We start from the raw sequence: 16,363 nt of genomic DNA, 5'->3' as shown, positions 1-16,363 counted from the left end.
AATTGTCCCTAGTGTGTGTAGGATATTGTTAATGTGCGGGGATCGCTGGGTGGCGCGGACTCGGTGGGCCGAAGGGCCTGCCTCCACACAGTATTTCTAAACTAACACTAAACTAACTCAACGTATCATCCACACTGTTCATTCATACAGCCATCCAGCAGCTTTAAGACCTATATGGTATTGTAAAATATGATGAAATCTGTCCTGCCAACTGTAAAGATTTGTGGACTGACATATGTACCTGCTCTTTTCTATTCTATAATTTAAATGGGAAACATGAATGGGAGTAGGTCATTTGTGTCCTGGAGCCGACTGTATCATTCAGTAAGAAGGATGAGGGGGGACCTCCTTGAAACTTACCCAATAGTGAATGGCCTGGACAGAGTGGATGTGGATAGGACGTTTCCACTAGTGGGAGAGTCTAGTACAAGAGGTCATAGTCTCAGAACTAAAGGACGTTCCTTTAGGAAGGAGATGAGGAGGAATTTCTTTTGTCAGAGGGTGGTGAATCTGTGGATTTCATTGCCACATAGGGTTGCCAACTTCCTCACTCCCAAATAAGAGACAAAGGGTGACATCACCCAGCCAGTGGCCACGTGCTCCCACTCCACCAATGTCGGCCGCCCGGGCCGGGAGGCAGGTTGCTACGCAATCTCCGTTAGGCGGAGTACGGGACTCCGGGCCTACACTGTCCGGGACTACAGTGGCACCCGGGCCTACAGTGTCCGGGCCTACAGTGTCCAGGCCTATAGCGCCGTCCAGGCCTACAATATCCGGGCCTACAGTGTCCGGGCCTACAGTGTCCGGGCCTACAGTGTTCAAGCCTGTAGCGCCGACCGGGCCTAATACGGGACTAGGGCGGTCCCGTACGGAACAAACTAATTTAGCCCAAAATACGGGATTCCCGGCTAATAAGGGACATTTGGCAACCCTATTGCCACAGAAGGCTGTGGAGGATGTCAGTGGATATTTTTAAGGCAGAGATTGATAGTCTTGATTAGTACGGATGTCAGAAGTTATGCAGAGAAGGCAGGAGAATAGGGTTGAGTGGGAGAGATAGATCAGCCGTGATTAAATGGCAGAGTAGACTTGATGGGCTGAATAGCTTAATTCTGCTCCTATCACTTATGAACTTATGACCTTATGAACATACGTCAACCCTTCATCCCCTGAATCAACATAGTGAACTCTCTCTGCACTGTCTCACATACAGAAGCCAAAATTGTATAACAGGGCCTGTTATAACAATTATAACAATTGCAGTCTCACCAACACCCTGTAATGTTTTCTCAAAACGTCTTAACTTTAATGCTGCATACTATTGTAATTAAGTCCGTCATTCCTCAGTAGTTGCTGTCCCTGCAGCCAACACATTGTGTTTCATGCATTAGAACTCCTAGATCCTTTTAGCATGTAACATTTTCTTCCCCGACACAAATGAAATAATTTGCTTTCTCATTCTTTTATCCACAGTACAGGGCGCTGCAGTAGAGTTGCTGCCTTATAGCGCCGGAGACCCGGGTTCGATCCTGATTGCGGGTGCTTGTTTGTACGGAGTTTGTACGGAGTTTGTACATTCTAGCAGGCAGCGGGGGTTCCAGCAACAGTTCTTTTTTGTCTGCAGTCGTTTTGGCAAATGTGCTCACACATCTATCTGTTTAGTTTAGTTTAGAGATACAGAATGGAACAGGCCCTTCGGCCCACCGAGTCCACACCGACCAGTGATCCCCACACACTAACACTACCCTACGGAGTTTGTACGTTCTCCCCGGGACCTGCATGGGTTTTTCCCGGGATCTCCGGTTTCCTCCCTCCAAAGACGTACAGGTTTGTAGGTTAATTGGCTTGGTATAAGTGTATATTGTCCCGTAGTCAAGATCAAACCCGCATCTCCAGCGCTGTAAGGCAGCAACTCTACCTTTGCGCCAACGTGCCACCCTGTACCGTGGTGGAAGTGTCAGTCAGAGTAGCCCTAGCAAGTACACGTTACAATAATAAACGGATAATTGTGGGAGCCCTGGCTGAGATATATGAAACATCGTTAGACCTGGGCAAGGTGTTGGATGATTAGAGTGGCTAATCTTATGCATCCCTTTAAGAATGCTTAATGGAAAATCCTGGGAGCTGTATACCAGAGCGCGTAACATCTAAAGGTAAGTTACTTCAGTTTAGCTTAGTTTAGTTTAGTTTAGAGATACACCGTGGAAACAGACCCTTCGCCCAACGAATCTGCGCTGACCAGCGATCCCCATACATTAACTCTATCCTACACCCACTAGGGAAAACGCACATTTACATGAAGCCAATTAGCCTACAAACCTGTAAATCCTTGGAGTGTGGGAGGAAACCGGAGCAAGCTACAGACAAGCACCCATAGTCAGGGTTGAACCCAGTTCTCTGGCGCTGTAAGGCAGCAACTCTACTGCTATGACAACGTGCCGCCCTTAGTGCGCCCTAATATTGGAGAGTATTCTCCACTGGAGAGGGATAAGATAGACACAAAAAGCTGGAGTAACTCAGCGGGACAGGCAGCATCTCTGGAGAGGTATGTAGAAATGTCACCCATCCGTTCTCCAGCTTTTTGTGTCTATCTTTGGTTTAAACCAGCATCTGCAGTTCCTTCCTACACTTAGGGATAAGGTATATATGCATCTCTCTGGCTCTTCACACTGTCCTGACTCACCTGGAGAGACAGGGCACGTACGCGAGGATGCTATTCATAGACTACAGCTCTGCCTTCAACACGGTCATCCCCACCAAGCTCAGGTGTGGTGCTGCGGAGCTCTGTTTCAATCACTCGAACAAGTGAGTTCTAAACATTTTTTGGAATTCGGCGGAGGTACAGCTGTACTCAAAACATCTTTGGGTATCGCTGCGACGCTACAGAAATCTTTTTAAAAAGGTTTCTGTGTGGCGAGTCTGGTAGCGGATGGGTGTTGCAGACAGAGTTTATTGCATGGGCAAAACTCCATGACAATCGCAACACTCAAAACTGTAGACAACCAACAAAACGTCTTACCTAGACGGAGTTCAACACTAGACCGCTTGTCTCTCCCGCGCTGGCACACCTGGTGACATTGCTAGCCAATCCGAGGGTTTGAACTCTCCCAGCCAATCCCTATGTCCCTACATGACCCCCTCCAGAACCCTCGGTACGGTACCTAACGGGCACCCGGACCGCCCGACCTGAACAAGTACGGAGAGGGGAGGCCGGTACCCCCGGCAACGAGGGAGGCGGGGAGGACCCTGCAGGTGGAGGCGATGGGGGCGCAGCTGGAGGGGGAGGGAGGGAGGGCCCTGCAGGTGGAGGCGATGGGGGCGCAGCTGGAGGGGGCAGGGGAAACATGACCGGGGGCAGCGGAGGCCCGAGCGGTGGGAGAAGAGACGCAGCTGGGAAACCAGGTGGACCGGCCAGAGGGCGGCCCCGGCGAGGAGGTTGACCCATGAGAACGGGACGGTCCTGGTCTAAGTGGGCCGGTTTAAGCCGGGAGACAGAGACAAGCTCCTGTCGGGTGCCCACTTGCAGAGTGAAGGTGACCGCCCCTCTTTTCAGCACCTGGAACGGACCCTGGTAGACCGGCTGCAGAGGGGGGCGGTGGGAATCCCGCCGGAGGAAAACGAACTCACAGTTGTGCAAGTCCGCCGGTACGTGCGCTGCGGTACTCCCGTGACGGGAGGCTGGGACCGGGGCCAGGGAACCTACCCGAGCCCGGAGAGAAGCCAGAACTGACGGGACGGAAGACGGCAGGGCGGAGGATGGAGGAAAAATGTCACCCGGCACCCGCAGGGGTGAGCCATAGACGAGTTCCGCCGAGGAAGTACCCAGATCGGGAAGGGCGTGTTCTTTCTGGAGTCCTTTGAGGGGGTGAACGCGACTGTAAGTAAAGGGGTCACAGTGGATGGACTTTTCTTACAGGTCGAGCCCCTGGGGTTCACCGTGCAGCGGGTGGTCCTATTCAACGTCCCGCCCTGCATCAAGAACGAGGCCCTCCTTCCCCACCTTCACACCCTGGGGAAGCTCCTTACCGACATCACCCCAATACCCATGGGATTTTGCAGGAAGGACTTGCAGCACGTTCTCTCCCTCCGGCACCCGCTGACAATGCTGCTGGACCAGGAGGAGGTGGTCGATGGGCGCTTCTGTGTCCAGCAGGATGGGCGAGACTTCACCATCTTCTGGACATCGGAGCGCCCGAGGTGCCACGCCTGCAAGGAAGTGGGGCATATTCGGAGGAATTGCCCCAAATCCCGGGTGGAGGCCTCCGCCTCCGGTGCCACTAACCCCCCTCCTCCCCCCCCCCCCCCCCACTCCCACTCCCCCTGTAGTTGAGTCAGGGAACCCTGGGGATGGGGAGGGTCAAAAGCGGGGGGGGCAAGGTGGCGAAGAAGATAAAGCTCCTGGGGAACAAACCCCCCGGGGATAAGATCTCGCCACCCATCCCGTCACCTCCCGTTAGGGAGTCCGCAAGCCCCATAATCCAGCCAGGGGTGGAGGGGATTGGGCGGGAGGAGGGGGAGCCGCAGACTAGGGTTGCTCAGGTGACCCCAGAATCTGTGAGCTCCTCCCCTTCGAAAAAAAGAAGGAGGAATCTCTCCAGGGAGGAGCAGAAGGGGGACATAGGGGAATCTTCCAGTGGGGCGGGGAGTGCTGTGGTGGAGGATGATTCCTGCCCTCTGGTTCAGGCCCCGGTTCCATGCTCTGAAGGGGTTTCTGGGGAGGGTGGTGATGGGGACCACTCGGGTGTAATGGAGCAGGGAGAGATTCCTGTTAGGGATGGAATTCCGATTCATACACCCGAGGAAGCCCAGGAGCAACCCACCCAGGACGAGGTTGAGAACACGCCTGTGGAGTTAGGGATAGTAGGCGGGGAGGGGGAAGGGGAAACCAGCCCTTCTCTCCCGCAGGACCTGGCTCCAGAGGGACTCCCTGAGTCTGGGGCACCAGAGTCCACTCTGGGCCCATCTGATGGAGGGATAGACCCCACTGTCAATGGTCTTGACTGCCCAGGTACACCCGAGGAAGGCCCCTCTGCCACTGGCCCCACGGTGGGGACTGAGGTGGAGGTGAGACCAGAGGGTGGGGAAGAGGCAACCGCTGCGCAGAGTGGGGCGGGAGTCTCAAGCACAGAAGGTGTGTCCAAGGATGGGAATGGTGACTCCATCTGCAGTGGGGGGGTGGAAGGGGACCCCTCGGACAATGAGTCAATGGATGTTCTCGCTGCCCCCGACGCCACTCCTCTCATTCCAGTGGAGGAGATCCGCGAGTTCATCGCGGCCACCGAAGGAGCCCAACATCGGCCCAGACCGGCCTCCCTCCGGTGGCCGAACTTACAAGGGGTCACCAGCTCCCTGAACCTCTTCCTCAGAAGAAGGGGGAGGGGAAAGGGAGGGACGGGGGTGAAGGGGAACGACCGGCATCAGCTCAGGTCCTTCTTGGATGACCTGGAAAAGGACGCCGAGGCCCAGAGCAGCGTCGTTCCTGCTGAGGGTAGAGGGATCAGTAGAGCGTCCCTTGTTGCCAAGATCCGGAAGGTGAAACGCACTGCCAATCCATCTAGGGTCCGTAGCGGCAGAGGCGGCTCTGCTGTTAGCGACCAGGGGACTGGTGAGGGGATCTAATGTACTCCTGACATGGCGATCACCATAGCCAGTTATAACATAAATGGCAGCAGGGAGCCTCTCCGCAGGTTTAACCATCTCTCAACCCTGAGGGATGGGAAATATGCGGTGAGCTTCCTGCAGGAAACCCACACCATCCCAGAAGACGAGTCCACCTGGCTCCTGGAGTGGGGTGGTGAGGTCTTCATGAGCCACCTCAGCTCCATTTCCAGTGGCGTGGCCATTTTGTTGGCCCCGAATTTCCGGCCAGAAATCCTGAAGGTCCAGGAATTGGTGCCAGGCCGCTTGCTTCACCTGGCCGTGCGCCTGGATGGCGTGCCATTGCATTTTGTAAACGTGTACGCCCCCAAGCCCGCCGTGTTGCAGATGTGCCTGTTCCGGGAGGTGTCTACCCTGTTGAGCTCCATCGACTCTGGTGACTGCGTGATCCTCGGGGGAGATTTCAACTGTACCCTCGAGGAAGGAGACCGTTCCGGTATCCAGCGTGGCCAGGAGTCGGTGAAGACGTTGAAGGAGCTGGTGGGCTCCTTTGACTTGGTAGACACCTGGAGGAACCTCCACCCCGACTCCAGTGCCTTCTCCAGGAGGTCAGAGGGGGTAGTTCTCGCATCGACCGCCTGTACATTTCTCGGGCGTACGTCTCCCGCGTCTCGGCGGCTTCCATGCGGCCGGTGCCTTGCTCGGACCACCACCTGGTGTGGGCGGAGTTTACCCCGCTGCGCACGCGGGGAGGGTCCGCGTACTGGCACTTTAACAACCAGCTGCTGGAGGATCGCCGCTTCCGGGACTCGTTTGTGAGGTTCTGGACCACTTGGAAGGGGCATGGGGGAGGATTTCACTCCCTGCGGCTATGGTGGGACATGGGCAAGGCCCACATCCGGCGTTTCTGTCAGGAGTACACTAGGGGATCGACCAAGAGGCGCGATTCCAAGGTCAGATAGCTCGGGAGGGAATGCTCGATTTGGATTCTTGTCTAAGTCAGACCGGCGGGGACCCGAGCCTCTGGAGGGAATACCAGGAGAAGAAGGACGCGCTGAAGGAGCTGCAGTTACAACAATCCCGAGGCGCGTACGTGAGGTCGCGGATCCAAATGCTCCACGATTTGGACCGCGGTTCACCCTTCTTCTACTCACTGGAGAAGTGGCGGGGAGTCCGTCAGCAGTTAGTGGAGCTGCTCGCTGACAATGACTCCCCCGTCACCCAACCAGATGACATCAACACGGCGGTTCGTTCCTTTTATGGGACCTTGTTCTCACCGGATAACTCCGGCGGGGACGAGTGCAGTGATCTGTGGGAAGGTCTAGCCACGGTCGGCCCGGAGGGTGCCGAGCGCCTGGACGCCCCCCTGACACTAGACGAACTGCCCGCGGCCCTCCATCAGATTCAAAGGGGCAAATCCCTTGGTCTGGACGGCCTGACAGCAGAGTTCCTCCACAGTTTCTGGGGGACCCTGGGGGAGGACTACACCATGGTCCTGAGGGAGAGCCTGGCGACCGGGGAGATGCCCCTGTCTTGGCGGAGAGCTGTAGTGGTCCTTCTGCCCAAGAAGGGTGATCTCCGCCTACTAAAGAACTGGCGCCCGGTCTCCCTCCTCTGTACCGACTACAAGGTCTTTGCTAAGGCAATGGGCAACCGTCTGGGCCCAGTGCTGGCCCAAGTGATCCACCCTGACCAGTCTTACACGGTCCCGGGCCGGTCCATCCAGGACAATATCCATCTGGTCCGGGACCTGGTCTACCTGGCTCAGGAGACCAGTATACCCACTGCCTTTCTCTCCCTTGACCAGGAGAAGGCTTTCGACAGGGTGGATCATGAGTATCTGCTGAGGACTCTGCGGGCGTTTGGGTTCGGACCGCACTTTGTGGCCCGGATCCGACTTCTATACGCCACTGCGGAGTGCCTCGTCAAGGTCAACGGATCCTTGACGGCCCCCATTCCCTTCCGCAGAGGAGTACGTCAGGGCTGCCCCATGTCAGGCCAACTGTACGCCATCTGCGTGGAGCCATTCCTTAGTCTGCTTCGGAGGAGGTTGACGGGCTTGGTTCTACGCGAGCCGGATATGGAGGTGGTCCTCTCGGTCTATGCCGATGAAGTGCTCCTCATGGTCACTGACCCCGCCGATCTGCAGAGGATGCGCGAGTGCCAACGACTCTTGGTAGGTCCATGGCAGATGGACTCCCTCCCTGAGGAGATGCGGTTCTTCACGTGGAGCACCACGCGCCTCCTTTACTTGGGAGTCTACCTGAGTCCTGTCGCTGAGACCTGACTGGCGAAGTGGCAGGAGCTGGAGTTGAAAGTCGTCGCCCGGCTTGGGCCCTGGTCGGGTCTCCTCAGCGTGCTTTCCTACCGGGGCAGGGTGTTGATCATTAACCAACTCGTCGCCTCCCTGCTCTGGTACAGATTGACCACATTGGTCCCATCAGCCACCTTTGCTGGGATCATCCAGAAGAAGTTGATGGACTTCTTCTAGGGCAACGGAAAGCACTGGGTCTCTGCAGCGGTCCTGAGTCTCCTGATTGAGGAGGGCGGGCAGTCGCTGGTGTGCATCCGCACCCAGTTGGCGGCTCTCCGCCTCAGGACCCTGCAGAGATACCTATACTCGGAGCATCCTCCGAGGTGGCATGTGCTGGCGACGCACTTTTTCCAACGGGGCCGCTGCCTTCATGCAGGTACGCGGATCCCGATGGTGGGCGTCAGCTGTGCTGTCCTGCTGGGGATGCCCGGCTTCTACCGGGACTTGCTGAGAGTCTGGCACCTGGTTGCTGTCGACCGGAACCCCCTCCGCTGACGGAGGGCGGTGGTCCAGGCATGAGAGCAGCCGGCCCTTGTCCCACCACGCCGGGTGTCGGGGGGGCTCAAACGTGTGGAGTACTTGCGGCTGAGCAAACCCCCGCTCAACAGGAAGTACTCGTCAGACCCAGGCGCCGTAATCCTTCCCGGGAGCCGGTCCCACATAACATGAGCCGCATTCCCTCGACACCCTTCATCTCCCTCCGAGACGCAGGGAGGCGTGTCCTGTACGGGCTCCTCCTCCACACCCTGCACTTCCTCGCCCTGGTCCACCGTCCGGACACTAAGTGGCGGTCGGTGTTGCCTTCCGTCACGAGGGGGCCCCGCGGTGGGGGTCCCTCTACGCAGGAATTCTGCCCCTCTCCATCGGGGACCTGCAGTGGAAGGTATTGCACCGAGGAGTCCCCTGCAACCTGTTCCTCGCGCGGTTCACAGACTCGCCAGCCGCCTGCCACTTTTGCGGGTTGGAAGAGTCTGCGTACCACGTGTACATGGAGTGTGTGAGGTTGCAGCCCCTGTTCCAATATCTAAAGGGGCTGCTCCTTGCTTTTTGGCTGCATTTTTCACCCACCATCCTCATCTTTGGACACCCTGTGCGTAGGGGAGAGGGTAGGGCCGAAGATGTCCTCGTTGGGTTGCTCCTGGGCCAGGCCAAGCTAGCCATCCGCAACTCACGGCGCCAGGCGGAAGAGGGCTCTGCCCGAGCCAGCTGCCTAACCCTTTTCAGGGGTTACATCCACACCCGGGTGGTGTTGGAGAGGGACTACGCGCTGTCCACGGGCACCCTGGAGGATTTCCGGGACCGTTGGGCACCGCAGGGGGATGTGTCCTGGATGGGGATTGTAATATAATTGTATAATAGTTTCAATTGGTATATTTGTTTGTATAATATTCTGGTGGTGGGTTCTGTTTTGGTTTTATTGTATTGTATATATTATTTTAATATTTGAATAAATATTTTTGATTAAAAAAAAAAAAGTTTTTTAAATTGTCAAGTTTGCAGATGACACAACGGTGATCAGGCTGATCACCAACGGTGATGAAACAAAATACAGAGCGGAGGTGCAGAACCTGGCGGACTGGTGCTCTGATAACAACCTGTCCCGAAATACGACCAAGACCAAGGAGCTGATCATCAACTTCCGTTGGTCACACAACGGGGAATACGCCCCGATCTTTATCAACAGGGACAGTGTGGAGAGAGTGTCCAGCTTCAAGCTTCTGGGCACTCACATTTCGGAGGATCTCACATGGTCCACTAACACCGCTGTGCTGGTCAAGAAGGCGCAGCAACGACTGTTCTACCTGAGAACACTGAAAAAGTCTGGTCTGCCCCAACAGCTGCTGACGACCTTCTACCGCTGCACCATAGAGAGCATCCTAACACATGGCATCCCTGTGTGGTATCTCAGCTGCACGGAGGCAGAGAGGAGAGCTCTTCAGTGGGTAGTCCTTAGAGCTCAGAAGACTATCGCAACACAGCTACCAGCCTTGGAGGACATCTACAACACACGATGCCTCAGAAAAGCCACCAGCATTCACAAAGACTCCCCAGACCCCTGCAATAGTCTGTTTGAAATTCTACCATCGGGCAGACGATACAAGGCCTTCTACGCCCACACCCCAGACTCAGGAACAGCTTCATCCCCAGGGCCATAGCTGCTATGAACCGGTCCTGCTGAGCCGGATGGTCACATCGCACAGTGAACCAGCACAGACCTACTTGAACTTTATACTGTTTTAAATCTGTTTCCAATTTTGTTTCACTGGGTTGTATAAATTTATACTTATTAGCTAATTCATTTATTGCATCGTATGGAAGGCGCATTCCCAATCTCGTTGTACCCCTGTACAATGACAATAAAGATATATTGTATTGTATTGTTGTATTGTTGTACGGATAGACAGATATCCTTGATTAAGGATGGCGTTGTCTGTGGAATATCGTGTCTTACAAATTTGATTGAGTTCATTGAAGAGGTAACCAAAAAGAATGATGCGAGCAAGGCTGTAGATATTGTGGAGATGGACTTCAATATTGTTAAGTTTTACAAGATTTCTAGATTTCGAGATCAATTTATTGTCACGTGCACCCATTAAGGTACAGTGAAATTTGAGTTACCATTCAGCCATACTAAGTGAAAAGAAACAAGACGCACAGCCACATAAAATAAAATTTAAGATGAACATCCACCACAGCGGATTCCACATTCCTCACTGTGATGGAAGGTAATAAAGTTCAATCAGCTTCCTCTTTGTTCTCCCGCGGTCGGGGCTGTTGAACCATCCACAGTCGCCGCTGCCGACTGTCCAAGGCCCTCGCGTCAAGGCGATCGAAACTCCCTGCGTTGGGACGGTTGAAACTCTCCGTGGCATGGAGCTCCCGAGTCAGCCTCCTTACCAGAGACCGCGGGCTTCACGGTGTTAAAGTCCACAGGCCCCGCGGTTGGAGCTCTGTAACCTACATGGTAGGCTGCCCTGGAAGGTTAGATCGCATGAGATTCAGGGAGAGCTTGCTAACTGGACATAAAATTGGCTTCATGGAAGGAAGCAGAGTGGTGGAAGGGTTTTTTTTTGGACTGGAGACTCTTGACAAGTGGTGTGCCTCAGATTGTTGCTGGGCCCATTGTTGTTTGTGGCTAACATCAACAATTTGGATGAAAATGTACAAGGTATGGTTGATAAGTTTGCAGATGACATGAATGTGGGTGGTAGTGAAGATGGTTACCAAAAACTACAGCAGGCATTTGGGCAAGTGGGCTGAGGAATGGCAAATGCCCTTTAATGCAGATAAGTATAAGGTGTTGCATTTTGTAGAAGTCAAACAAGGGCAGGTCCTTCACTGAGAATTGTAGTTAGCTGGGGAGTGTTGTAAAGCAGAAGGATAGAGTCATAGTCATGGAGTGATACGGCGTGGAAACAGGCCCTTCAGCCCAACTACATGTCCCAGCTACACTAGTCCCACCTGCCTGCATTTGGTCTATATCCCTCCACACCTGTCCTATCCATGTGCCTGGATAACTGTTTCTTAAACGTTGGGATAATCCCTCCCTCAAATACCGTCTCTGGAAGCTTGTTCCATACACCCACCAACCTTTGTGTGAAAAGGTACCCCACAGATTTCTATTAAATCTTTTCCCCTTCACCTTGAACCTTGATTCGCCTACTCTGGGCAAGAGACCCTGTGCATCTACCCGATCTATTCCTCTCATGATTTTTAAAACACTAGGAGTAAATTTTATACAACTAGGAGTAAAGGAGTCTGTGGAGGTGCAGTCGTTGGTGTAGAGAGAGTAAAGGAGAGGGGAGAGTACGCAGCCTTGTGGTGCTCCTATGCTGAGGGTCTGCGGGTCTGAGATGGGACATGAAAACATACTTGGCTGCTTTGTTCTGAATGGTATCAACATGCTTTACTGTTGTTAGAACCAGCACTCATTTAGACAAGTCACCAACCTCTGCAGATGTGCCTTAAAAAGCACTTTATCCCCCTCCCCCTAGACACAAAGAGAGTCCCCTGAGTCCTCACCTTTCACCCCATCAGCCATCGCATGCAGCACATAATCCTCTGACATTTTCACCACCTCCAACGGGATCCCACCACTAGCCACATCTTCCCATTTCCTCCCCTTTCTGCTTTCCACTGAGACTGTTCCCTCCGCAAATCCCTGGTTAACTCACCCCTTCCCACCCCAGGTACCTTCTCCAGCAACCGTCAGGAGATGCAACACCTGTACCTATACCTCCTCCCTTGACTGACCAGGGACCTTTTCAGGTTAAGCGGAGGTTCACCTGCACCTCCTCCAACCTCATCTACTGTATCTGTTGTTCAAGGTGTGGGTTTTTATACATCAGCGAGACCAAACGTAGACTGGGCGATCGTTTCGCTGAACACCTTCACTCAGTTGGCGTAGGCCTGCCTGATCTCCCGGCTGCCAAACACTTTAATGCCCCTTGCAATTCACACACTGACCTTTCTGTCCACTGTCAGAGTGAGGCCAAATACAAATCGGAGGATCAGCACCTCATATTTTGCTTGGGCAGCTTACACCCCAGCGGTATGAACATTGATTTCTCTAACTTCAAGTAACCTTTGCATCCCCTCTCTCCATCCCTCCCCCACCCTAGTCGCATTAGTTTCAAAGTCGTCTTGTTGAGTCTCATTATCTGCAACTCATTTTCACCTAGCCCACAGCTAACAATGGCCTGTTTCCTTTATCATTGTTACTTTTTTGCATATCTTTCATCCATTTTCCTCTCTACTTCACCATCTATATCTCACATTTCCCTTTCCCCGACTCTCAGTCTGAAGAAGTGCGGCGGTAGAGTTGCTGCCTTACAGCGAATGCAGCGCCGGAGACCCGGGTTTGATTCCGACTACGGGTGCTGTATGTACGGAGTTTGTATGTTCTCCCCGTGAGCTGCGTGGGTCTTCTCCGAGATTTTCGGTTTCCTCCCACACTCCAAAGTTGTACAGGTTTGTAGGTTAATTGGCTTGGTAAATGTAAAAATTGTCCCTAGTGGGTGTAGTTAATGTGCGGGGATAGCTGGTCGGCGTGGACCCGGTGAGCCGAAAGGGCCTGTTTCCACGCTGTATCTCTAAACTAAACTAAACTAAACTAAACTAAAAGAACTCAGGCTTAGTTACTCCAGCTTTTTGTGTCTATTTTTGGACACTCACGCACCACAGGATACCTGACCTCCTGATGCACCACAGGCTTCAGAACATTGAACAGAACAGCACAGGAACACATCCATCGTTCCACAATGCCTGCCCCGAATTTGATGCCAAATTGAACCAATCCCTCCTGCCTGCTCATGATCCATAACCCCTCCACAATCACAAGCCAAACTAAATATCGTGTCTGCCTCCACCACCACCCCTGGCTACAAAGCAAATTGCATGCACCCACCAATCTGTGTCAGAAAAACCTTGCCAGGAAACTGCCAGAGCAGCAGACTGAGGCGGAGGTGTCGAAGATGGAAGTTGGAACTGAAAGAACAAAGATGGAAAGAGCAGAGTCGAGGCAGAAAGTAACAAGTCCTGTGGAATATCTACGTCGGTCTTTCATTAAAAAACAGAGAGGGCAAAGAGAATTGCAAACGTCAATGCTTAAACAGACTCCATCTGAAGGGAGGAAAAGGAGTCAACATTACAGATTGAAGAACTTTCATCAGTAATAGATAGTTCAGATACAAATCGAAAAGGCTGGTAATGTGAAATTGCTGAACTCAGCCGCGAGCTCTGCGTGCTGTAATTGGCCAAAGACAGAGATTGAATTGAAAGTGAATTGAGAAAATTAAAGTCACAGGCACCGTAAAAGCTCATAGTTCAACTCGTAAACTGAACATCGCAGGCCCGTAACTCTTAAAAGAGAGAGGACCATCCTGGTGTCAGATGGAGGTGTGCAGCGGGAAGTAACCCTTGCTTCCCCATCCTAGTTCCCAGACTAGTCTCGCTGTTCTCCTGATGAAAGTTTACTGATTGTCACCATCCCCATAGCTGGCAACTAGACCAAGTGGACCTGTTGGGTCCAAACCTCTCCTGCATTGGTCCAGCACCCTCTCCTCCCCCCCTTCCTTCCCCCGCTTCCCCCCTCCCCCTATCCCCCCCTCCCCTCTCCCCCTCCCCCTCCCCTCTCCCCTCCCCATCCCCCCCCCCTCCTCCCCTCCCTCTTCCCCTCCCTCATCCCCTCCCCTCCCCCTCATTCCACCCCTTTACCCTCCCCACACTCCATCCCCCTCAACCCCCCTTATCCTCCCTCCTCCCCCCTCCCTCCTCCCCCCCTCATTCCACCCCCTCCCTCCCTAGGAGATAGATTTAAACTTTAAAATGTGAATAACTTTTAAAATATAACACTGATTTCAATGAAACTTCTTCCATTAGCACCAAAGGGATGACGGTGAGTAAGGTGGGCCTAAAATTGTGGCACTATCGTGTACCGTTTTGGCTGTAGTTCAGGAACAAACAAACAAACAAACAAGAGTTTTAGTATATAGATGTTCCTTTGTCCCCTTTGTTCTCTCGTTTTCACACCTTACCCTTCCATATCTATGTGTCTCCCTCTTCCCTGACTCTCAGTCTGAAGAGGGGTCTCAACGCATTCATTTTCTCCAGAGATGCTGTCTGTCCAACTGAGTTACTCCAGCATTTTGTGTCCAGCTTCGGTGCTGGGGGATTGATGTTTATGATCAATTAACCATTAGGAAATTGGAAATTGTCTAAACTAAACTAAACTAAACTATTAGCTTAGAAATTGTCTATTTAGCAATTGTAAATCTACGGTCTTGTGGATGAAAGAAGACATCGGACAAGAGGAAAAAGAGTAAGGTCAAGATGGAATGTAATAGGTGCTGTCGGATATAAATGTGGACTTTTCTTTAAGGGAGACAGTCGACTTTTAACAACACTAAGAATCTTGAGATATAAACACAACTAATTTTAGAAAGTATTGTGATGTCTTGAGAGGTCGGGAGCTTTTCTCTTGAAGGTTGGGAGGTGTGGGTGCCGGAAATGAAGACAAAAGTTCTTGTCTTCAAACTTAAATTCCATATATTTAGTCTTTTCCAAAAACAGGTAAACTTAATTGTTTGCCGACAGGTACACAAAACCAAAACAGGTAGTTAAATCAAAACTGTAGCTTGCTGCCTTCTTACAAAATATAACTCAAACACTGCTTCTCACCCTGTCTGCTCCAGTCGTTGTCTCTCCCTGTCTGCTCCAGTCGTTGTCTCACCCTGTCTGCTCCAGTCGTTGTCTCACCCTGTCTGCTCCAGTCGTTGTCTCACCCTGTCTGCTCCAGTCGTTGTCTCACCCTGTCTGCTCCAGTCGTTGTCTCACCCTGTCTGCTCCAGTCGTTGTCTCACCCTGTCTGCTCCAGTCGTTGTCTCACCCTGTCTGCTCCAGTCGTTGTCTCTCTTTTTAAATACACTGCTTCCCTTCCCTTTTAGCTCATCTGGTTCAGCTGGGCAGCAATCAGTGTCAGCAGCAATCAGTGCCCTGCTGACTATGGGTTTTGTAGTCTTTTGCTGGCAGCCCTGATGGTTTGTAGTCCTTGTTGCATCCACCGGGAGGAAATGTATTTCTCCTCTATGAGTCTACCTCTCATGATATCACAGTATATAAAAAGCAAGAACATGGTGGTATTTTTTTTTAAAAAAGCAGATGTGGAAATAAATTAAAAGGCTCAGAAATGCAGTTACATTCCTTTCAGGCAGAGTGGAATGTTGAACTGAGGGGCCCATTAAGGGAATCATGTGCCTTTAGCTTAAATTAATTTGATTTCTCATGTATGAGTTACTGTTTCAGTAAGAGGAAAGAAAACCCTCAGCGATGCTTTACGCTGTTGCTCTGGAGAATGTCCAAATTTATCAAAAGTGAAGAGAAGGGTAAAATTCTACAGTTGGGGATTATTTGCTCCAGCTTTTCGTGCCTATAACACGATCATAAGTGGCAGGAGCAGAATTAGGCCATTCGGCCCATCAAGTCTACTCCGCCATTTAATCACAATCACAATAATACTTTATTAGCCAGGTATGTTTTGCAACTTACGAGGAACTTCATTTGCCATACAGTCATAACAATAAAAAGCAACAGGACACACAAGATACATTTTAACATGAACATCCACCACAGTGACTCCTCCACATTCCTCACAGTGATGGAAGGCGAACAAAAGTTCAATCTCTTCCTTTCTTTGTCCTCCAGCAATTGAGGGCTCTAACCTTCTGCTGACGGGACGATCTTGACTCCCATAGCCGGCGGCGGGCTTTCCTCGTTGGAGGGGGGGAATCTTAGCTCCCCTGCGCTGGGCGATCTACCCCAGGTTGGGGCTTGTTGAGCGTCGTGTGGCTTGGAGCTCCCAACCTGAGACGACGAGCTCCTTGATGTTAGTCCGCAGGCCGCGGTTGGAGTGTCGATCCCAGGCAAGGGATCGTATGCTCAGATAACCCCCCC

At 52.4% G+C, this 16,363-nt stretch overlaps 1 protein-coding gene across 1 annotated transcript in view; it reads left to right on the top strand.

Moving 5' to 3' along the window:
- The window catches only part of LOC144611458 (complement component C6-like), a 56,781-nt gene extending 40,640 nt beyond the window's left edge, over positions 1–16,141 (top strand). The window contains exons 5-6 of the mRNA XM_078430577.1: positions 13,333–13,440; positions 16,115–16,141. Coding sequence (XP_078286703.1) covers positions 13,333–13,440; positions 16,115–16,141 — 135 coding nt within the window. The remainder of the gene's footprint in view (positions 1–13,332; positions 13,441–16,114) is intronic.
- The last annotated feature ends 222 nt before the right edge of the window (positions 16,142–16,363 follow it).

The sequence above is a fragment of the Rhinoraja longicauda genome, chromosome 3, assembly GCF_053455715.1.
Source record: "Rhinoraja longicauda isolate Sanriku21f chromosome 3, sRhiLon1.1, whole genome shotgun sequence".
Taxonomy (NCBI): domain Eukaryota; kingdom Metazoa; phylum Chordata; class Chondrichthyes; order Rajiformes; family Arhynchobatidae; genus Rhinoraja; species Rhinoraja longicauda.
The sequence above is the reverse complement of the archived record's forward strand: the minus strand, read 5'-3'. Positions and strand labels throughout refer to the sequence as shown.